At 59.3% G+C, this 15,809-nt stretch overlaps 1 protein-coding gene across 5 annotated transcripts in view; it reads left to right on the top strand.

Moving 5' to 3' along the window:
- GTF2IRD1 (GTF2I repeat domain containing 1) overlaps positions 1-15,809 on the top strand; it is a 112,186-nt gene that overhangs the window by 38,126 nt on the left and 58,251 nt on the right. For 4 of the 5 annotated variants that reach the window (XM_079899147.1, XM_079899150.1, XM_079899149.1 and 1 more), the window contains exons 4-9: positions 2,344-2,499; positions 4,304-4,487; positions 5,305-5,615; positions 6,695-6,784; positions 8,183-8,266; positions 13,047-13,230. In XM_079899147.1, the coding sequence (XP_079755273.1) occupies positions 2,344-2,499; positions 4,304-4,487; positions 5,305-5,615; positions 6,695-6,784; positions 8,183-8,266; positions 13,047-13,230 (1,009 nt within the window). The remainder of the gene's footprint in view (positions 1-2,343; positions 2,500-4,303; positions 4,488-5,304; positions 5,616-6,694; positions 6,785-8,182; positions 8,267-13,046; positions 13,231-15,809) is intronic. The other variant, XM_079899148.1, reaches the window with a different exon arrangement.

Raw genomic sequence — 15,809 nt, 5'->3', positions numbered from 1 at the left:
TAGAGCCACGGGCTGGGCCACGTGCTGGGGCTGTTTACTGTTCCCAGCAGGCTCGGGAAACAGTCATCACCGGTTTACAAATGAGAAAATGAGATGCATTGAGTGTAACCATAGGGGACACACAGCTGACGAGTGATGGAGGTGGAGTTTGCTCTTTCGGCTGCAACCCTTCAAAACGGGGGATGCAGGGACTTCCCTGGAGGTCCGGTGATTAAGACTCCACGCTTCCAATGCAGGGGACGCGGGTTCAAGCCCTGGCTAGGGAACTAAGATCCCACATGCTACGTGGCACAGCCAAAAAAAAAAAAACGAGGGATGCAGCATGGGCACCCCCGGGACTCCTGCCAAGGGGTCCTGCTCGCTCCCGGAAGAGACCAGCCCCAGCACTCAGAGCTGTGAGCCGGGACCCCCGAGGCAGAGGGGTCGTTCTGAAGCCCCCATCTCTTCAATGCTACCTAGGCCGTCAGGGCCCCTCATAAGCAGCCCCGGGCTCTGCACTCTCTCCTCCAAGCATCCCTGGTGCTCACCAGGCTGCACTGTGCTGAAGTGCACGTTCCCCGGCTCTGTGTGTCCCTGCTCACCACTGCCTTTTGTCCCTGCTGTTCCCCACCTGGAAGGCCCTCGCTCCTCCCCTCTGCCTGGCAGATGCCTCCCCAGCCTCCAGACTGACATCCCTCCCGCCCCGGCCCCATCGGTGCCCCTCCGCCCCAGTGCCCATGCCTGACTGCCCCCCACCCCTTGCAGCTTCCTGTGCCCTAAACTTCCATCCACGCCTATGCCCCAGCTTAGCGGTGAGCTCCCGAGGCAGGTCAGCTTCCCCTTCATGGTGGATTAAGTCCTATGGGGTTAGAGCCTGGGCGGGCATTCTAGCCCAGAAGTTGGGACTCAGAGATCTTGGGGTTAAGAGCAGGCCCTAGAGGCAGACACCTGGGGCCACATCCTGGCTCTGCCAGCTGCTGCCTGCTGGACCTCAGCCTCTTCACCTGTGAAAGGGGAGGACAGTGCTACCCTGTCCTGGGTCGATCTGAGGGTTAAACGAATTAATACACGGCGAGCACGTAGAACAATGCCTGGCACTTAGTTTACACTCACTAAACACCAGCTGTTGTTTTTCGCACCGTTATTAGCATTTCCACCACCCGACCCCGGCCTAGGCCTGGACCCTGGGATCAGCCATTTCTGGGAAAGCTGTTCCCCCCCAACACACACACACACCGTGCTGGGGCGTATCGTTACTGGGGTCCAGCCACTTCCCCAGCCAGCCCCCTCTCCCACCCGGCCCTCAAAACCTGTACCCTCTCCAAGGCTGGGCAGGGGGCTGGACCGGTGTAGGGTGGCCAGTGGCAGGGTCCTGTGGCCCTAGATGGCCAGGCTGGGAGCCAGACTGGGGCCTGGGGCAGGTGCACCTGGCTTCCCAGAGCCAGGCAGATCTGCTATTTATAGCACCGGGAACTTGGCTGGTCTATTTCAAGCTTCTCAGGTCCCAGAGGAGAGCACACTCCAAGCTGGGAGGGGCACCCCCAAGCCCTCTTCTCATCCCCTTTCCAATGCAGTGCCTAGCATCTTCCCAACCCAGGGATCCAGGGACACTCCCAGGCCCCCACCCTGGCCCAGCCTGGCATGAACCTGCCTCTTCCCAGACCCTCAGCTTCCTGGTGGGGTCCCCATTGTCTCCCCATTTGGCAGAGCAGAAAACTAGGGCCTCAACTGGTTAATTCAGAAATAGGTGATGGGGGACTTCCCTGGTGGTCCAGTGGCTAAGACTCCATGCTCCCAGTGCAGGGGGCCCGGGTTCGATCCCTTGTTTGGGGAACTAGATCCCACGTGCATGCCGCAACTAAGAAGTCTGCATGCCGCAACTAAGAGTCCACATGCCGCAACTAAAGAGCCTGCGTGCTGCAACTAAGACCCGGCACAGCCAAAATAAATAAATAATAAATAAATAAATATTTTTAAAAAAAGAAAAGAAAAAAGAAGTAGGTGATGGAACAGACATTCGTTGAACCCCAGTTCTGAGCCAGCCCATCTGGTCTCTCATGAGAGCTCACAGACTGAGGCCCAGAGAGGGAAGGGACTTGCGTAAGGTCACACAGCGAGTTAGAGGTGAGCAGGGATGAATGCCCTCTGCTGGGCACTGGGAACCCTGAGGTAAGCAGCCCTGGCCCTAGGCAGGGCGGTTGGGGCAGGCCTTACTCACCCACTTATTCTTCCTTCATTCATCCACTTGCACTCCGTGTTGGGTGCCCAGCTATAGGGCTTAGCACAGGGCAGGGACGTCCCAGCTCACTGGGCTGGTGGTGTGATGAGTACTCACCATGGCCCCGCATGCTCTGTGTCCCACAGGAGGGCCCCCGTGGAAGGAGCCGGAGGCAGAGCACCCCAAGAAGGTGCCTCGGGGTGAGGGTGGCAGCCGGAACATCCCACGGTCTGCCCTGGAACATGGCTCGGACGTGTACCTTCTGCGGAAGATGGTAGAGGAGGTGTTTGATGTTCTTTATAGTAAGATCCTTCCTCATTCCATTTGGGGCCCCCAGGCGGGTGGGAGCCCCCAGCCCTGCCCAGAGGAGGAGGCCCCCTCCTGCCCCACTACAGGCCCTGGGCGGAACCTCAAGGCGTGGGTTCCTTCTCTCCCCACCCCCAGCCCTCCCTCGTTCTGCATCCCCAGGCGTGGATCTGCCGTCCCAGCCCCGTTCCCTGAACCACCATCCCTACCACCCCTGCCCTGGCGCTGCTCACTGCTCCCTCGTGCCTCGAAGAGGCCCCAGGCTTGCCCTGGTCTGCTCGCCACCAGCCCAGCTCCCTGCTGTCCCCACCTGCCCTGTGACCAAGGGCATGGTCCCAAAGCACAAGTCTGACCACAAAGCTCTTCCCTCCGCTGCCTGCTCGGGCTCCCTGTCACCCTGGGCGTGGCCTCAGACCCTACCACGGCCCGTCCCCAGCCCCCTCCAGCCACGCTGACCCACCTCCTATTCTCCTGCTCATTCTGGCTTCATTTCACACCTGCTGTGACCTTTGGGCCGACCTTCCCCTCCTCTGTCTGGTGGACGCCGCATTGCTCTCTAAGGCTCAGCTCCAGGAAACCCCCAGCTCTGAGCTGGGTTAAGGCCTCCTCTGGGCACCCACTATGCCCTGTGTCCTCACTCGCCCAGTTGCTCTCCAGGATCAGGGACTGTATCTGCTCTTTCTGCTGTTCCTAGCCTGCACTTCAGAGCCCAGCAACAGCGGGCTCTCAGAGGGTGTTTGTTGAATGACTGAGTGAAGGCTAACTGCCCAGCCAAGTACTACCTTTGGGGTGGAAGAGGGGAGGGGACAGGCAGGCCTGGTCTCCCTTGGGAAGTATCAGATTGCAGAGTCTCTGGCCCAGTGGTGACCTTCACACTCCCTGGGTGACCTCATGCGGGTCCCTTCCGTCCCTAAGGGTCCCACCCCATGATTTCTAATTTGCTTTATTCCTTTCTTTGGTTCTGTGGAGCAAAGGTCGGGGTGGGGTGGGGGGACTCCTGTCGTTGTCTAGATGTCAGGAGGAGGCCAAGAGGGGTAGGGGGCCCGGAGGCCCTGGTGGGCATGCTGGCCCCGGGGACGGGAGGACTTGTCACGCGTGGTTGGCTGTGCCTCTGCAGACGCTTTTGCCAGATGCAGGGTTCACGCCCAGAGCCCCCTGCACCCCTGCCCACTCTGCCCCGACCCCCCTTGCCTGCCTCGGGCAGAATCAGAGGTGAATATGAGGGGAGGGGCTTCCTTCTGGCTCCAGGTGGGAGGCAGCAGACGTCTGTGAGCCCAGATGCTCGACCCTCCCTCCCCTCCCCCCTTCCCGCGTGCTCAGCAGCTTCTCATCCTGTCTCTCCTCTCTCTTCTGCTTCCTCTCCATTCCTCTCTTCCTTACCTGCCCTCCTCTCCCTCGCTTTCCTTTTCCCTTCCTTCCTGTGGCTGTTTTCTTGCGGTTTCTCTCCCTCACCCCTCTCTCCTCACCCCCTGCTCGCAGCCCTGGGGCCTGCTTTCCCCTCCACCCAGATGCCCAGAGAGGAGAATGGCGGGGGAAGCAGGGAACCCCCTCGATGGGGCAGCCCCAGCCCTCAGGTGCAGGCCGCAGGCCCCTGTCCACAGCCCCTGCCGCCCCCCTCACCGCCGGCAGGGGCTTATTCTGTGGGAGGTTGGCAGTGAAGGGGCCTCTGGGGTCCTGTTTCCCGGGGATCCGGCACCACAGGGCGTCACTCAGCATGGTCCCAACTCCGGGGCGCGCCCCGTGCTCACCACAGCCCGGCTGCCGTCTCATACTAGGCCCCCTCCTCGACCCCTCCCACAGGCGAGGCCCTGGGCCGGGCCAGCGTGGTGCCGCTGCCCTACGAGAGGCTGCTCCGGGAGCCGGGGCTGCTGGCTGTGCAGGGGCTGCCCGAGGGCCTGGCCTTCCGGAGGCCGGCCGAGTACGACCCCAAGGCCCTCATGGCCATCCTGGAGCACAGCCACCGGATCCGCTTCAAGCTCAAGAGGTGAGTGAGGCAGCCCGCCTGGGAGCGGCCCGGGGCCGGGTGGCTGGACCCCGGGGGCCAGGCCGGGCCGGGCGATGACCTGCTTCCGTGCGGGCTCAGCCGCTCGTGGCCGCTTGTCCTGCCCGAGGGCAGGGGACTTCAGACTCCCACAGGGGACCCTGGTTGTAAGAGCTCCCAGTCCGATGGCAGAGGTGAGGCAGAAACTCAGTCACAGAGCATGCTCTGAGCCAGGTGTGGAGTCACGGAAGTCTTCCCCGGGGGACTTCTGTGTTGCAGAGAGGCTTGGTTGGGGAAGAAATAGCGCCAGTAGCACTCGAGGTATCAGGAACAGCCCGTGCAAAAGCAGGAGGCAGGAAGCCACATCGTGGGTGCTTGCTTGGGTTGCCAGCCGAGGGCTCCATTAGGGACTGACGGGCCATGAGGTCATGGAGGCTGGGCTGGGGAGGGTACCGATCTCTGGGGCAGCCAGGAAGCAGCCTGAGGGCTGAACGTGGCCCGTCAGGGCTCGGGCACCGCGGCCGGCCAGTGCACGAGCGATGCATTAGGGGGTGTGAGACGATCAGCTGCAGCTGAAAGGATGTGATTGGTGGAGAGGGGGCACAGAGGCCAAGGGGCAGGGCCCAGGTCCTTGGATGGCCCAGCCGTGTGGCCCTGGGCACGTCACACCCCCACCCGGGCCTGCACCCCGACCTGTAAAATGGGGACTGGTCATGCATACTTCACGGGCTGTCGTGTTCTGCAGAGGGAGGGCTCGGGGAAGACATACCCCTGGTGGGACAGGTGGATGAAGCTGTCTTGTGTCCTTTCCTTCACCCAGGCCGCTCGAGGATGGCGGGCGGGACTCGAAGGCCCTGGTGGAGTTGAATGGCATCTCCCTGATAGCCAAGGGGTCTCGGGACTGTGGCCTGCACGGCCAGGCCCCCAAGGGGCCACCCCAGGACCTGCCCCCAACCGCCACCTCCTCGTCCGTGGCCAGCTTCCTGTACAGCACCGCCCTTGCCAACCGCACCGCGCGGGAGCTCAAGCAGGAGGCACCCGCCTGCCCTCTTGCCTCCAGTGACCTGGGCCTCGGCCGGCCCGGGCCTGAGCCCAAGGCCCCCACTGCCCAAGACTTCCCAGACTGCTGTGGTAAGCTGCTGCTGGGACTCCCGAGTCTGGGGGGTGGGGGGTGGGGGACAGAGGTCACTCATGCAGGGGCAGCTTCCCAGGGCGGGTCGGGGTGCTCAGGGCTGCAGGGGACACGTCGGAGCAAGGAGCTGGGGCGGGACAGAAGGTGTGGTAGCTCGGACTCAGTCAGACCCCGGGCCTCTGCCCAGTCATCTGTGAACAGTATCCTTGCCTGGGACCAAGAGATGCCCGAAAGGACTCCCAGGGGAGCCTATGGAGGGAGAGAGTAGACATGCTAATCAGGCACGTGCATTTAATGAGCACCTACTACCTCCACCCAGCGTGGATTAGGGGTACTGGAAGCATAAGAAAAGGAACAGCTGGACATGAGAAAGACCTGTGTCCATATTTTGGCCCCTGTACTTAATGGCTACGTGTCCCAGGGCAAATCTCTACCTGTTTGAGCCTCAGTTTCCTCATCCGTAAGATGGAGATGCCAATAGTACCTGTCTCGCTGGGCTGTTACCATGATGAAATGACAGAGCACGTTAGAAATGCACATTCTCAGGCCCAGCCACAGCCCTGCTGAATCTGGCACTTTGGGGGCGGGGTGAGCCCCAGCTGCCTGCAGACTGACGAGTCCACCAAGTGTTTCCGATGGGTGCTCAAGTTTGAGAACCTCTGTATTAAAGCAGCGAGTCCAGTGCTTGGCACAGAGTAGGTGCTTATAAGTTATACTTAACTGTTATTGTTATTATGAGAAGGAGGAAGAAAGGACACCCCCTCCCCGCCACAGCCATGAGGGCTGAGCAGGGGGATGGGACTTATATGCCTGAAACAAGTGTCCCCATCTGTAAAATGTGACCTGGGACGTCCTGCCCTCCCCGATCTGCCATTCGGAGAGCACACGCTGCTAAAGGATGTCTCGGGCCTCTGGTCAGGGAACTTGCCTTGAGTTCATGATCACAGGGCCCAGTCCTGGGTTCTCCCTGGTGGGGGAGACTGTTACCCCAGAGCCCCAGCCCGCGCACTCAGGCCAGATCTGGGGAACCCCTCTTGGGGCCCACCTGGAACCTGTACCTTTCCGCTCCCTTGTCCAGGACAGAAGCCCACTGGGCCTGGCGGTCCTCTCATTCAGAACGTCCATGCCTCTAAGCGCATCCTCTTCTCCATCGTCCATGACAAGTCAGGTAGGACAGTGCCCGTGGCAGCGCCCTGACCAGAGTGGGGATCCAGGACTGGGGTGGTGCTTATTACTGAAATGGATGTGTGTCCACTGGGTCTTTGTGAGAGAAAGGAGGAACGGCACCGCACAAGGGACTTGTGGGTGAAACCAGAGTGAAGCCAATATATAATAGTTACTTATTGCTGCATGCCAAATTGCCCCCAAACGTAGCTTAAAATGACAAGCATTTATACCTTACGGTTTCTGTGGGTGAGAATTCGGGAGCAGCTTAGCTGGGTGGTCCTGGCTCAGAATTTCTCAGGATGTCAGCTGGGGCTGTGATCATCTGAAGGCTCGACTGGGGCTGGAGGATCCACTTCCAGCTCACGCATGTGGCTGTTGGCAGGATACCTATTCAGGGCTGCTTAAGTGTGCTCAAAACGTGGCGACTGGTTTCTTGGAGTTAGTGATCTGAGAGAGAGTAAGGAAGGAACCACGTCTTTTATGACCCAGCCTCAGAAATCACTGTCACTTCTGCCATATCCTACCCATTAGAAGTCAGGAACTTGGTCCAGTTCATACCCAAGGGAGAGAGAGGAATTAAACTCCACCTCATGAAGGAACAAGGGTCAAAAAAATATGGAGACAGATTTTAAAAGTACCACACAGAACAGAGAACCAGAAGGTTTGGGATTCATTTGTACCAAAAAGGGATGTAGTGAGACTTTCCAGCAACTTTGCCTTGTGGAGGTCTCAGCCTCACCTTCAGTGAAAGGTTCTTTAAGAAACCTAGTTTCCTGGGATCAGAATGGAGACCACCACTGCCACAAACAAGCTGCATCCCAGGCAGGGAGGGGACCTGGATGTCCAGGCAGAAGGGCATTGTGGGAGGCCGTGGTGGGCAAGAGATACAAGCAGAGATAGGATCTCACCAGATACTAGCTGGGTGATCTCAGGCAAGTTACTCAGCCTCTCTGAGCCTCAGTTTTCCCACCTGCAAAATGGGAATAATATCTATTTCCGCACATTGTCCTGAGGGATTAACTAGGATATTATACATATTAAGTGCTTAGCACAGATAAGTGCTTAATAAATTTAAGATGTTCCTTTTATAATTTTAATGAACCAAATGATCGCTCTAGTTATTAATATTAAATTGAAGCAGAGGCTTTGGTTTTATGGGAGAGGCCAGCAGGGCTGAGGGTTCGAGGGACTCCAACAGGGCCAAAGCTGGGTGAGACCCCGGGTGCACAAGGCGTGAGGGTTAGGTTTTCAAGGTCAAGACTCAGGAGAGGCCCAGGATGGACGGGCTGAGCCTGCACAATAGCTACGGCCACGGGGGTGGACAGAGAGGCAAGAGGCAGCCAAGCCGTGGGGTCCCTGCTCCCACGGGCCCTCACTTGTACCTCCTGTGTTTTGATAGAGAAGTGGGACGCCTTCATAAAAGAAACCGAGGACATCAACACGCTCCGGGAGTGTGTGCAGATCCTGTTTAACAGCAGATATGGTGAGTGGGCGGCGCGGCCCGTGGTGTGGCCCCAGCAGCGCACCGAGCATCTCACTGTGTGGCAGTCGCTCGTGTTCCCCAGCATGACGGTGGGAGCCATATGCTGGCTTCACGCGCCGTCAACGCAAATGTCATCTCCTGTCTGGGTAGGGGGTGGTTGTGTCAATATTTCCCTTCCAGATTCTCCAGGGGGCAGGACTGATGGCAAAGCCCCAGACCTTGGCTCACCTGTGGGAGGCGGGCCGCTTGGGGGGGCGGTGGCGACCATCCGGGAAAACGGCTGTTGGCCTCTTGTGCCTGCAAGTCCCCCACGCACCACCCTGTCTCCTGCCTCCTCACCTTTGCCCGTGCCGTGCCCCCTGCCCAGCGTGCCCTTTGCACGTATTGCAGGCAGACTCCTACCTGTTCGTCAAGACTCAGCTCTTAGAGCTCTGATGGTTCCCTCTCTGTTCCATGTCGCACACTTGATGCGCCTTGTCTGTATCTGTCCCCGTGAAAGCCAGGACAGCACCGGCCCCTCTGTGCCCCCAGCACCCAGGACAGAGCCGAGCTCAGAGCACGTGTCGGCTCACTGCACTGTGGGCAGCAGACACAGGTGGTAACCGGGGCAGGGGTGCCCTCCACGTGGTAGAGCTTCAGCCAAGTGCAAAGTGTGGCCACTTGTTGGCTAGACAGCAGGGGCTGGACCAGATGGACCTGTAAGCCCTTCCCGCTCTGGGTCCTGGGACCCCCGAGTGCCCTCCCACACCTGGTCTCCTTTGTCCCCTCAGCAGTCCTCGCTCACTCTCACTTATTCGCTCAGCCTCTGTTGCGCTCCGTCTATAAGCCCCGCTCAATGGTCAGACGCAGCGTGGCTCTGGCCAGGGTGGGTGGCTGTCAGTCACTGCGGAGATGACGCAGGTACCCACAGATCACTCATCACGCAGGCGTGATGTTATTGAACCCCACTTGAATCACGCAGCCCCTCTCTGGGGCAGCCCCTCTGCACGATGGGACCAAGGGAAGGGGCTGGGGGGAGGGGCACCACCCAGAGCTGCAGGGACAGAGAGGAGGGTCCCGGGCCGCCTACATGTGCGGGTGAGGGGAGAGCACTGCCCTGGGAGTCCACGGACACTCGCTGGATGCCCTGGAGATGGCCAGTCTCCTTGCCTAACATTGGCTTTCTCACCATGAGCAGACCAGACGTGCCGGGGTAGGGCTTCACTGCCCTCCCTGCCCTCCCTCCCCTCCTGCTTGGCTACGAAAAAGCCTCTCTCTCTACTCACAACACTTCTGACAGCAGGAGTGTGGGTTTTCCACGCCACGCAACCCTCCAGTTCTCTGTGGCCACCAGCTGGGGGCCCTACAACTCGATTCAATTCTGACCCTAACTCCCCGGAGTTACACAGACCCCTCCCCAGGTGAAGGGCTCAGTGCCCCAAGGCAGCACCCCACTTCAGACGCCAGTCACAGGTAGTGGGTCCCCAGGGTACCCACACTTCCATCCAATTTGGCTGCACACCCATGTGGTTCCCAGGACCCCCCTCCGCGGGTTCGGCAGTTTTCCATAATGGCTCACGGAACTGAGGGAGGAAACACTTTGCTTCTCTTGACCTGTTTATTACAAAGGATACAGATGAAGAGGTACATGGTGAAAGGTCCGGAAGGGTCTTGAGCACAGGAGCTTCTGTCCCCATGGAGCCTAGGGTGCACCAGCCTCCTGGCACGTGGAAGCTCTCTGAACCCCTTCGGTTAGAGTTTTTACAGAGGTTGCATTAAGTGGGTGTGATTGATTTAACCGTTGGCCATTGGTGATGAGCTCAGCCTCCAGCCCCTGTCCCCTCGCAGGAGTGGGGGATGTTTCCAACCCTCTAATTGCGTTTTTGGTTTTTTTTTTTAATTAATTAATTTATTTTTGGCTGCGTTGGGTCTTCTTTCTTTAACTTTATTTTTAATTTATTTATTTTTGGCTGCCTTGGGTCTTCGTTGCTGCACGCGGGCTTTCTCTAGTTGCGGCGAGCGGGGGCTACTCTTCCTTGCGGTGTGCGGACTTCTCACTGTGGTGGCTTCTCTTGTTGCGGAGCACAGGCTCTAGGCACACGGGCTTCAGTAGTTGTGGCACGTGGGCTCAGTAGTTGTGGCTCGCAGGCTCTAGAGCACAGGTTCAGTAGTTGTGGCACACAGGCTTAGTTGCTCCGCGGCATGTGGGATCTTCCCAGACCAGGGCTCGAACCCGTGTCCCCTGCATTGGCAGGCAGATTCTTAACCACTGCGCCACCAGGGAAGTCCCTCTAATCGCGTTTTGAGCCCCCTACCTTGTGCCAGGCACTCAGACCAACTCTGGTCTCAAGGTGCTTCAGCAAGTGGCTGAGGCGGGTCTGCAGTACACGCAGTGGTGCTCGGTAGTACATTCGAGTATGTAGTAACGTGCAGGGGTGGGGGCCCTCAGAAGGGGAGGACAGCTCAGAGAAAGGTGAGGTTTCTCAATAGGCTTGGGGAGTCAGGGGAGGCTTCATGGAGGAGGTGTTCTTTGATCCACCCTGGGGCCTGGGAGGCTTGGTCACGTGGGCTTGGTGGGCTGGGCCATCCTGGTTGGGGTGGGGCTGAGCGAGGCCCCGTACTGCAGGGGGCTGTCTGTACCCAAGTTTCTCCCCTCCCTCCCTAGACAGGTGTGAGCAGGGCGGGGAGTAGGGAGAGGGGAGCTGGGGAGGGCTGGCTCTGTCCACATTGGGTGGGTTCTGCCCCACCGCTGCGGGCATGACAGCTGCCAGTCTTCCAGTCTGTCGTGCGTGCTGGATGTTTCCAGAATGTTGAGCCTTTCCTGGAGGTCAGCACTTGGGCCCACCACCATGGCCAAATCCAAGGAGGAGTGTCGGGCTTGGGGTGGTTGAGACCTTGCCCCTCCTCAGGCCAGAGCTCCCTCTGAGCTGTCCCTTCCGCTGCCCTGGGGAGAAGCTGCCGCCCGCCGCCCCGCCCCCATGAGTACTGGGGGTTCCTGTGGCAGGGGTGGGGATGTTTGGCAGCCTGAACAGTCCTGCAGATCCAGGACGAGCAGGTCCTGCTCCTGGTTCGCCCTTTCAGCTACCAGCTCCGGGCCAAGTGGGCCCGCGATGTTGCTGGGGGTGCAGAGGGGGGAAAAAGAAACAGAAAAGACATGGGGGGAGCCCCAGGCTTGAGGAAACCTCAAGCAGTGTCTTGAGGAAACCAAAAGCAGTGTCTCTGTCACCCGGGGGGGGTTGAGATTACACCAGGGTCTAAGGGTTGTGCATGGCAGCTCCATCCTCCTCTTCCAGGTGGGCAGCAGCTGGAGGCTGCGCGGGCTGGAGGTTTTGTGCCCTGGGCTGAAAAGACAGGCCTAGCAAGTCAGATGAACCCGAGGGGAGGTGGATTCACGTAGACTCGAAGCAGCCAAGAGCCCATCGCTCAAGTGCTGGGGCTGGGGGGTGGCTGGTGACGCTGGGGTTCGGGGGAAGAGACGGGTTTGACGGCTGCTGAGATGGTGAGGGTTTAATTAGACGATGAGCTAAGTGTGACTTCACAGTGAGACCTGGCTGCCAAAGCCTCCAGCGCAGGCCTGGGCCGCATCAACAGAAAAGCAATCTTGGCGGTGCCCCAGGGAGGGCCACAGGCAGGCGACTCTGCCCTGCCCCGGTCCTGGCATGACTGCAGGGGTCCGGCTGTGGGCTGCCACTTGTCAGAACACAGACACATCCTGGCATGGCCCGAGGAGCCAGGCCAGGATGGGGAGGGGCCTGAGGAACAGTGAGGAGACGTGGAACCCTTGGGACAGGTTGGAGTGACCCTTGGGAGAGGCAGGAGTGAAGGGGACACCCAGCTCAGCTCGCCTCCCAGGCCTCGGGGCCCCATGAAAGTACCATCAAGCACATAGTATGTGCTCAAGAAGTATTTGGTGAGTGAATGAATGAAAAGGAGGAGCTGGGGTGTATGAGTGACTGAAATGGCACAGGACCGCACCTAATGGTTTGGAGGAAAAGAGCAAGTAACCACTTCCTGAGCTCGGGTTCTGTCTACACTGCTGTTGACCAAGCTGTCGGCTTCCAGCGGTGTCTCCTGTCACTGACGAGTGAGCAGAGTGCTGGGCCCCCCCCTGGAGGAAAGGGCACACCTGTACAACTGGGAGCATCTGGCCAAGAGTCCACCTCCAGCCTGGAAGCTTCCCTCAGCCGCTCATTCACTCCCAAATATGCAGGAAGCAGCTACTACGTGTCCTGCCCTATTTTAGGTTCCAGACAGTGAACCAACGCACAGTGAATATGTTTGTAACGTCAGATTATGATAAATGTGGGATGAAAAACAAAGCAGGGTGGGCTAGGGAGGGATGGAGGGGGCTGTTTTAGGCTGGTGAAGTGACATTTGAGCAGATGCTTGAATGGAGAGAGGGAGGGAGGGAAGGGTATGGTGATCTGGAAGAAGAGTGTCTGAGTAGACAGAAGAGCAGGTGCAAAGGCCCTGGGATGAGTGCGCGCTTGGCGTGTTAGGGAAGCACCAGGGAGGCCAGAGAGACCGGGGTGAGCAAGTAGAGGGGTGAAAGATAAGGCCAGAGGTGATGGGGTCCTGGTCACGTAGGGCCTGTAGGACTTCGGCCATCGCTGAGTGGGAGGGGAGCCTATGGGCCTTTTTAAAGAGAGTAGTGATGTATTTGGTGTTTCAGGAGGATCCCTCTGACTGCTGAGTGGCCAGAGTGGTGCCTGGGAGGTGGGAGGTGGTGATGACCAGGCCCTGGGGCCCTGCATGTCCCGCAGCCTCCATCCCGCGTTCAGCCTTGCCGTTGCCCTTCCAGCGGAAGCCCTGGGCCTGGACCACATGGTCCCCGTCCCCTACAGGAAGATCGCCTGCGACCCGGAGGCTGTGGAGATCGTGGGCATCCCGGACAAGATCCCCTTCAAGCGCCCCTGCACCTACGGGGTCCCCAAGCTGAAGCGGATCCTGGAGGAGCGGCACAGCATCCACTTTGTCATTAAGAGGTAGGGGGTGGGGTGCAGGGGGGCAGGGCTGGGCAGGGGGGCGACGGCAGGCACGAGGCAGGGCCCTGGGGAGGCAACAGGGGTCAGGAGCGGAGCGAAGGGGTTCTGTAGCCTGACAGCTGCGTGGCCGCCTCCTCCCGGCCTCTTTTGAGTATTGAATGGAGAAATGGAGGCACAGTGCCTGACCCGAGTAGGCGCTGGCTAAGCTCTCAGAGGTGTTTTCCTGCCACCGAAGAAGACCTGAGGCCTTTGTACTTACCTCCCTTCAGAGAGGAGCCCACCTGAGCTCAGGTGGGGCTGGGCCAGCTTCTCCCTTTCTGCACCTCCCATCGGACTACCCTGCCTGCTGGTAGTTTGTCCACCTTTCCTGTCCTCCCAGGTGGCCAGTTTCCCTGGTGCAGGTGCGGGTGGGCGGGAGAAGGCAGAGCACTATGGACTCTGGAACTGCAGCCCCTTCCCCCCCGGCCTGCTGCCACCCACCCCCCAGGCTTGTCTCCCAACTCCCACAGGGGGCTTTGTCCTCACAGCTGGCCGGACTCACCAGCGAGCGGGCATCCCCAGGCAATGCCAGGCTTCCTGGGATTGCTTCCTCCTAAATAGTTAGAGAGGGAGGGGGCCAGAGGCCATGCCGTCCAGCCCCCTGCCTCCAGCAGCACTGCCTGCGTCGGGCCCTTCCCAGGCATCCATTCTGGGAGCCCGCTGAGGGCGTGGCTCCCAGCGTGTGCACGCGCCCACGCGCCTGCTTCCTTGTTGCCCTAGACTGTAAGCAGGGACTGTGTGGCTCGTGGCTGAATCCCCAGCGCCCACAGCAGTCCCTGGCATGCAGGAGATGCCAGTCCATATCTGTGGAATAAAAAGATGGATGGATGAAAGTGCTTGTCCAAATTTGGACTCAGGCCATCTAACTTGTTAGAGCTTAGGAAATAAACAGGGTGATAGGAGAGAGAAAAATGGTGGGTGGGTGAGGAGGAGACCTGTTTAGGGTGGCCCGGGGGAGAGAAGGTCCCATTGGTTAAGCCAGAGCTGGGAGGTTGAGAAGGGCCGCCTGCACCCAGCTGGGCAGTGTCTGGACAGAAGAATTGACCTCAGTGAGCAGCCCAGACGGCTGGGGTGCAAGAGGGTGGAGATTGACCCTGAGAGCGTGGAATTGTTCTGAGCCTTGGGAGGGACCTCTGCAGGGTTGCTGGATGCCAGAGCTGGGGTCTGCCCGGCCCCCTGGCTGCTGGGGGAGAACGGACTCTAGAGAGCAGAAGCAGGAGACTGGCGAGGAGGCTGCTGCAGCGTGGGCCAGGCCAGCGTGGTGGGCACAGGGAGAGAGCGGCTGGGTTGGGGATGGAATCTGAGCGGTGACGGGGTGTGCTGGTGAGTGGACCGTGCAGGTGGGGAGGGGAGTGGGGAGGAAGGGTCACCCCCATGTTTCTGAGTGAGTTCACCTTGGAGGAGATCAGGAGATGGAATTTTCAGAAGCCCAGCTGAGAGGTCAGAAGCTAGGGAGGGAGGTCTGGGAGTTAGAGATGAAAATCTGAGAGTTGGCAGCGTGGGCCAGGAAGGGATCACGGGCAGGAGAGAAATAGAGAAGAGAGGGGCAATTCCCCGGCGGTCCAGTGGTTAGGACTCCACTCTTGCCTGCTGAGGGCCCGGGTTCAATTCCTGGTCAGGGAACTAAGATCCCACAAGCCATGCAGCGTGGCCAAAAACAAAAAAAGAAAGAAAAAAAAAAAAGAGAAAAGGTGGAGAGGACTCAGATGGACTCTGGGATCCCCACGTTAGAGGCTGGGGCCGCCAGCAGAGGAGGCTGAGAGTGGCCAGGGAGCTGGGCGGGCGTCTCACTGCCACCGAGGGAGGTGACTCTGAGAGTCAGCTCTGACTGTGGGGCACGCCTGCTCAGAACCCTTCCCCGCTCCCCCACTCTCCGTGAGCCCTGGTGTAGCGGCTCCCAGGGTACCACAGTCCAGCCCGTCAGCAGCCACCGTGCCCGCCTTAGTGCCGCTCCGCCTTCCCTCCTGTTTCTCTGAACTCCTGCCTCCTCACGTGCCTCCAGCCATCACTGAAGCCCTTTCCTTTGCCTGAAGCTGCTCCCCACCCTCCTTCCCACCTGTCCTGTCTTTCAAGGCTCACTATTCTGTCTAGAAGCCCTCCCCTGTCCTCAGTCGGAAAGAATTTCCCCCTTCCGCAGCAGATGGCTTCTTCCCCCCATCCGCGTCCCCACCAGCCCCCCATCACCCTGATCACTGGCGGCAGTGGGACCACATCTGAGCCACCTCTGTTCCCTCTCAACCTCTACCAGGGGTCCCACTTGATAAATCATTCTGGAGGTGGATTTGAAATCATTCGAGGGAATTCCCTGGCGGTCCAGTGGTTAGGACTCTGCACTTCCATTGCTGAGGGCCTGGGTTCGATCCCTGGCTGGCTGGGGAACTAACATCCCGCAAACCGAGTGGCATGGCGGGGCCAAAAACAAAATCATTCGGCCTTCTGTCAGGTAGTGCCTCCTGTTGTCTAGCTTAAGTCTCTCTTGCTGCTGCCTAAGTCCTTTTCCTTCAGTTGACTCCTGGTAGCAAGGGAGGAGGCTAGGAGAG

This window comes from Stenella coeruleoalba, assembly GCF_951394435.1.
Source record: "Stenella coeruleoalba genome assembly, chromosome: 15".
In the NCBI taxonomy this organism is placed as follows: domain Eukaryota; kingdom Metazoa; phylum Chordata; class Mammalia; order Artiodactyla; family Delphinidae; genus Stenella; species Stenella coeruleoalba.
This window is presented reverse-complemented; position numbering and strand designations above follow the sequence as displayed.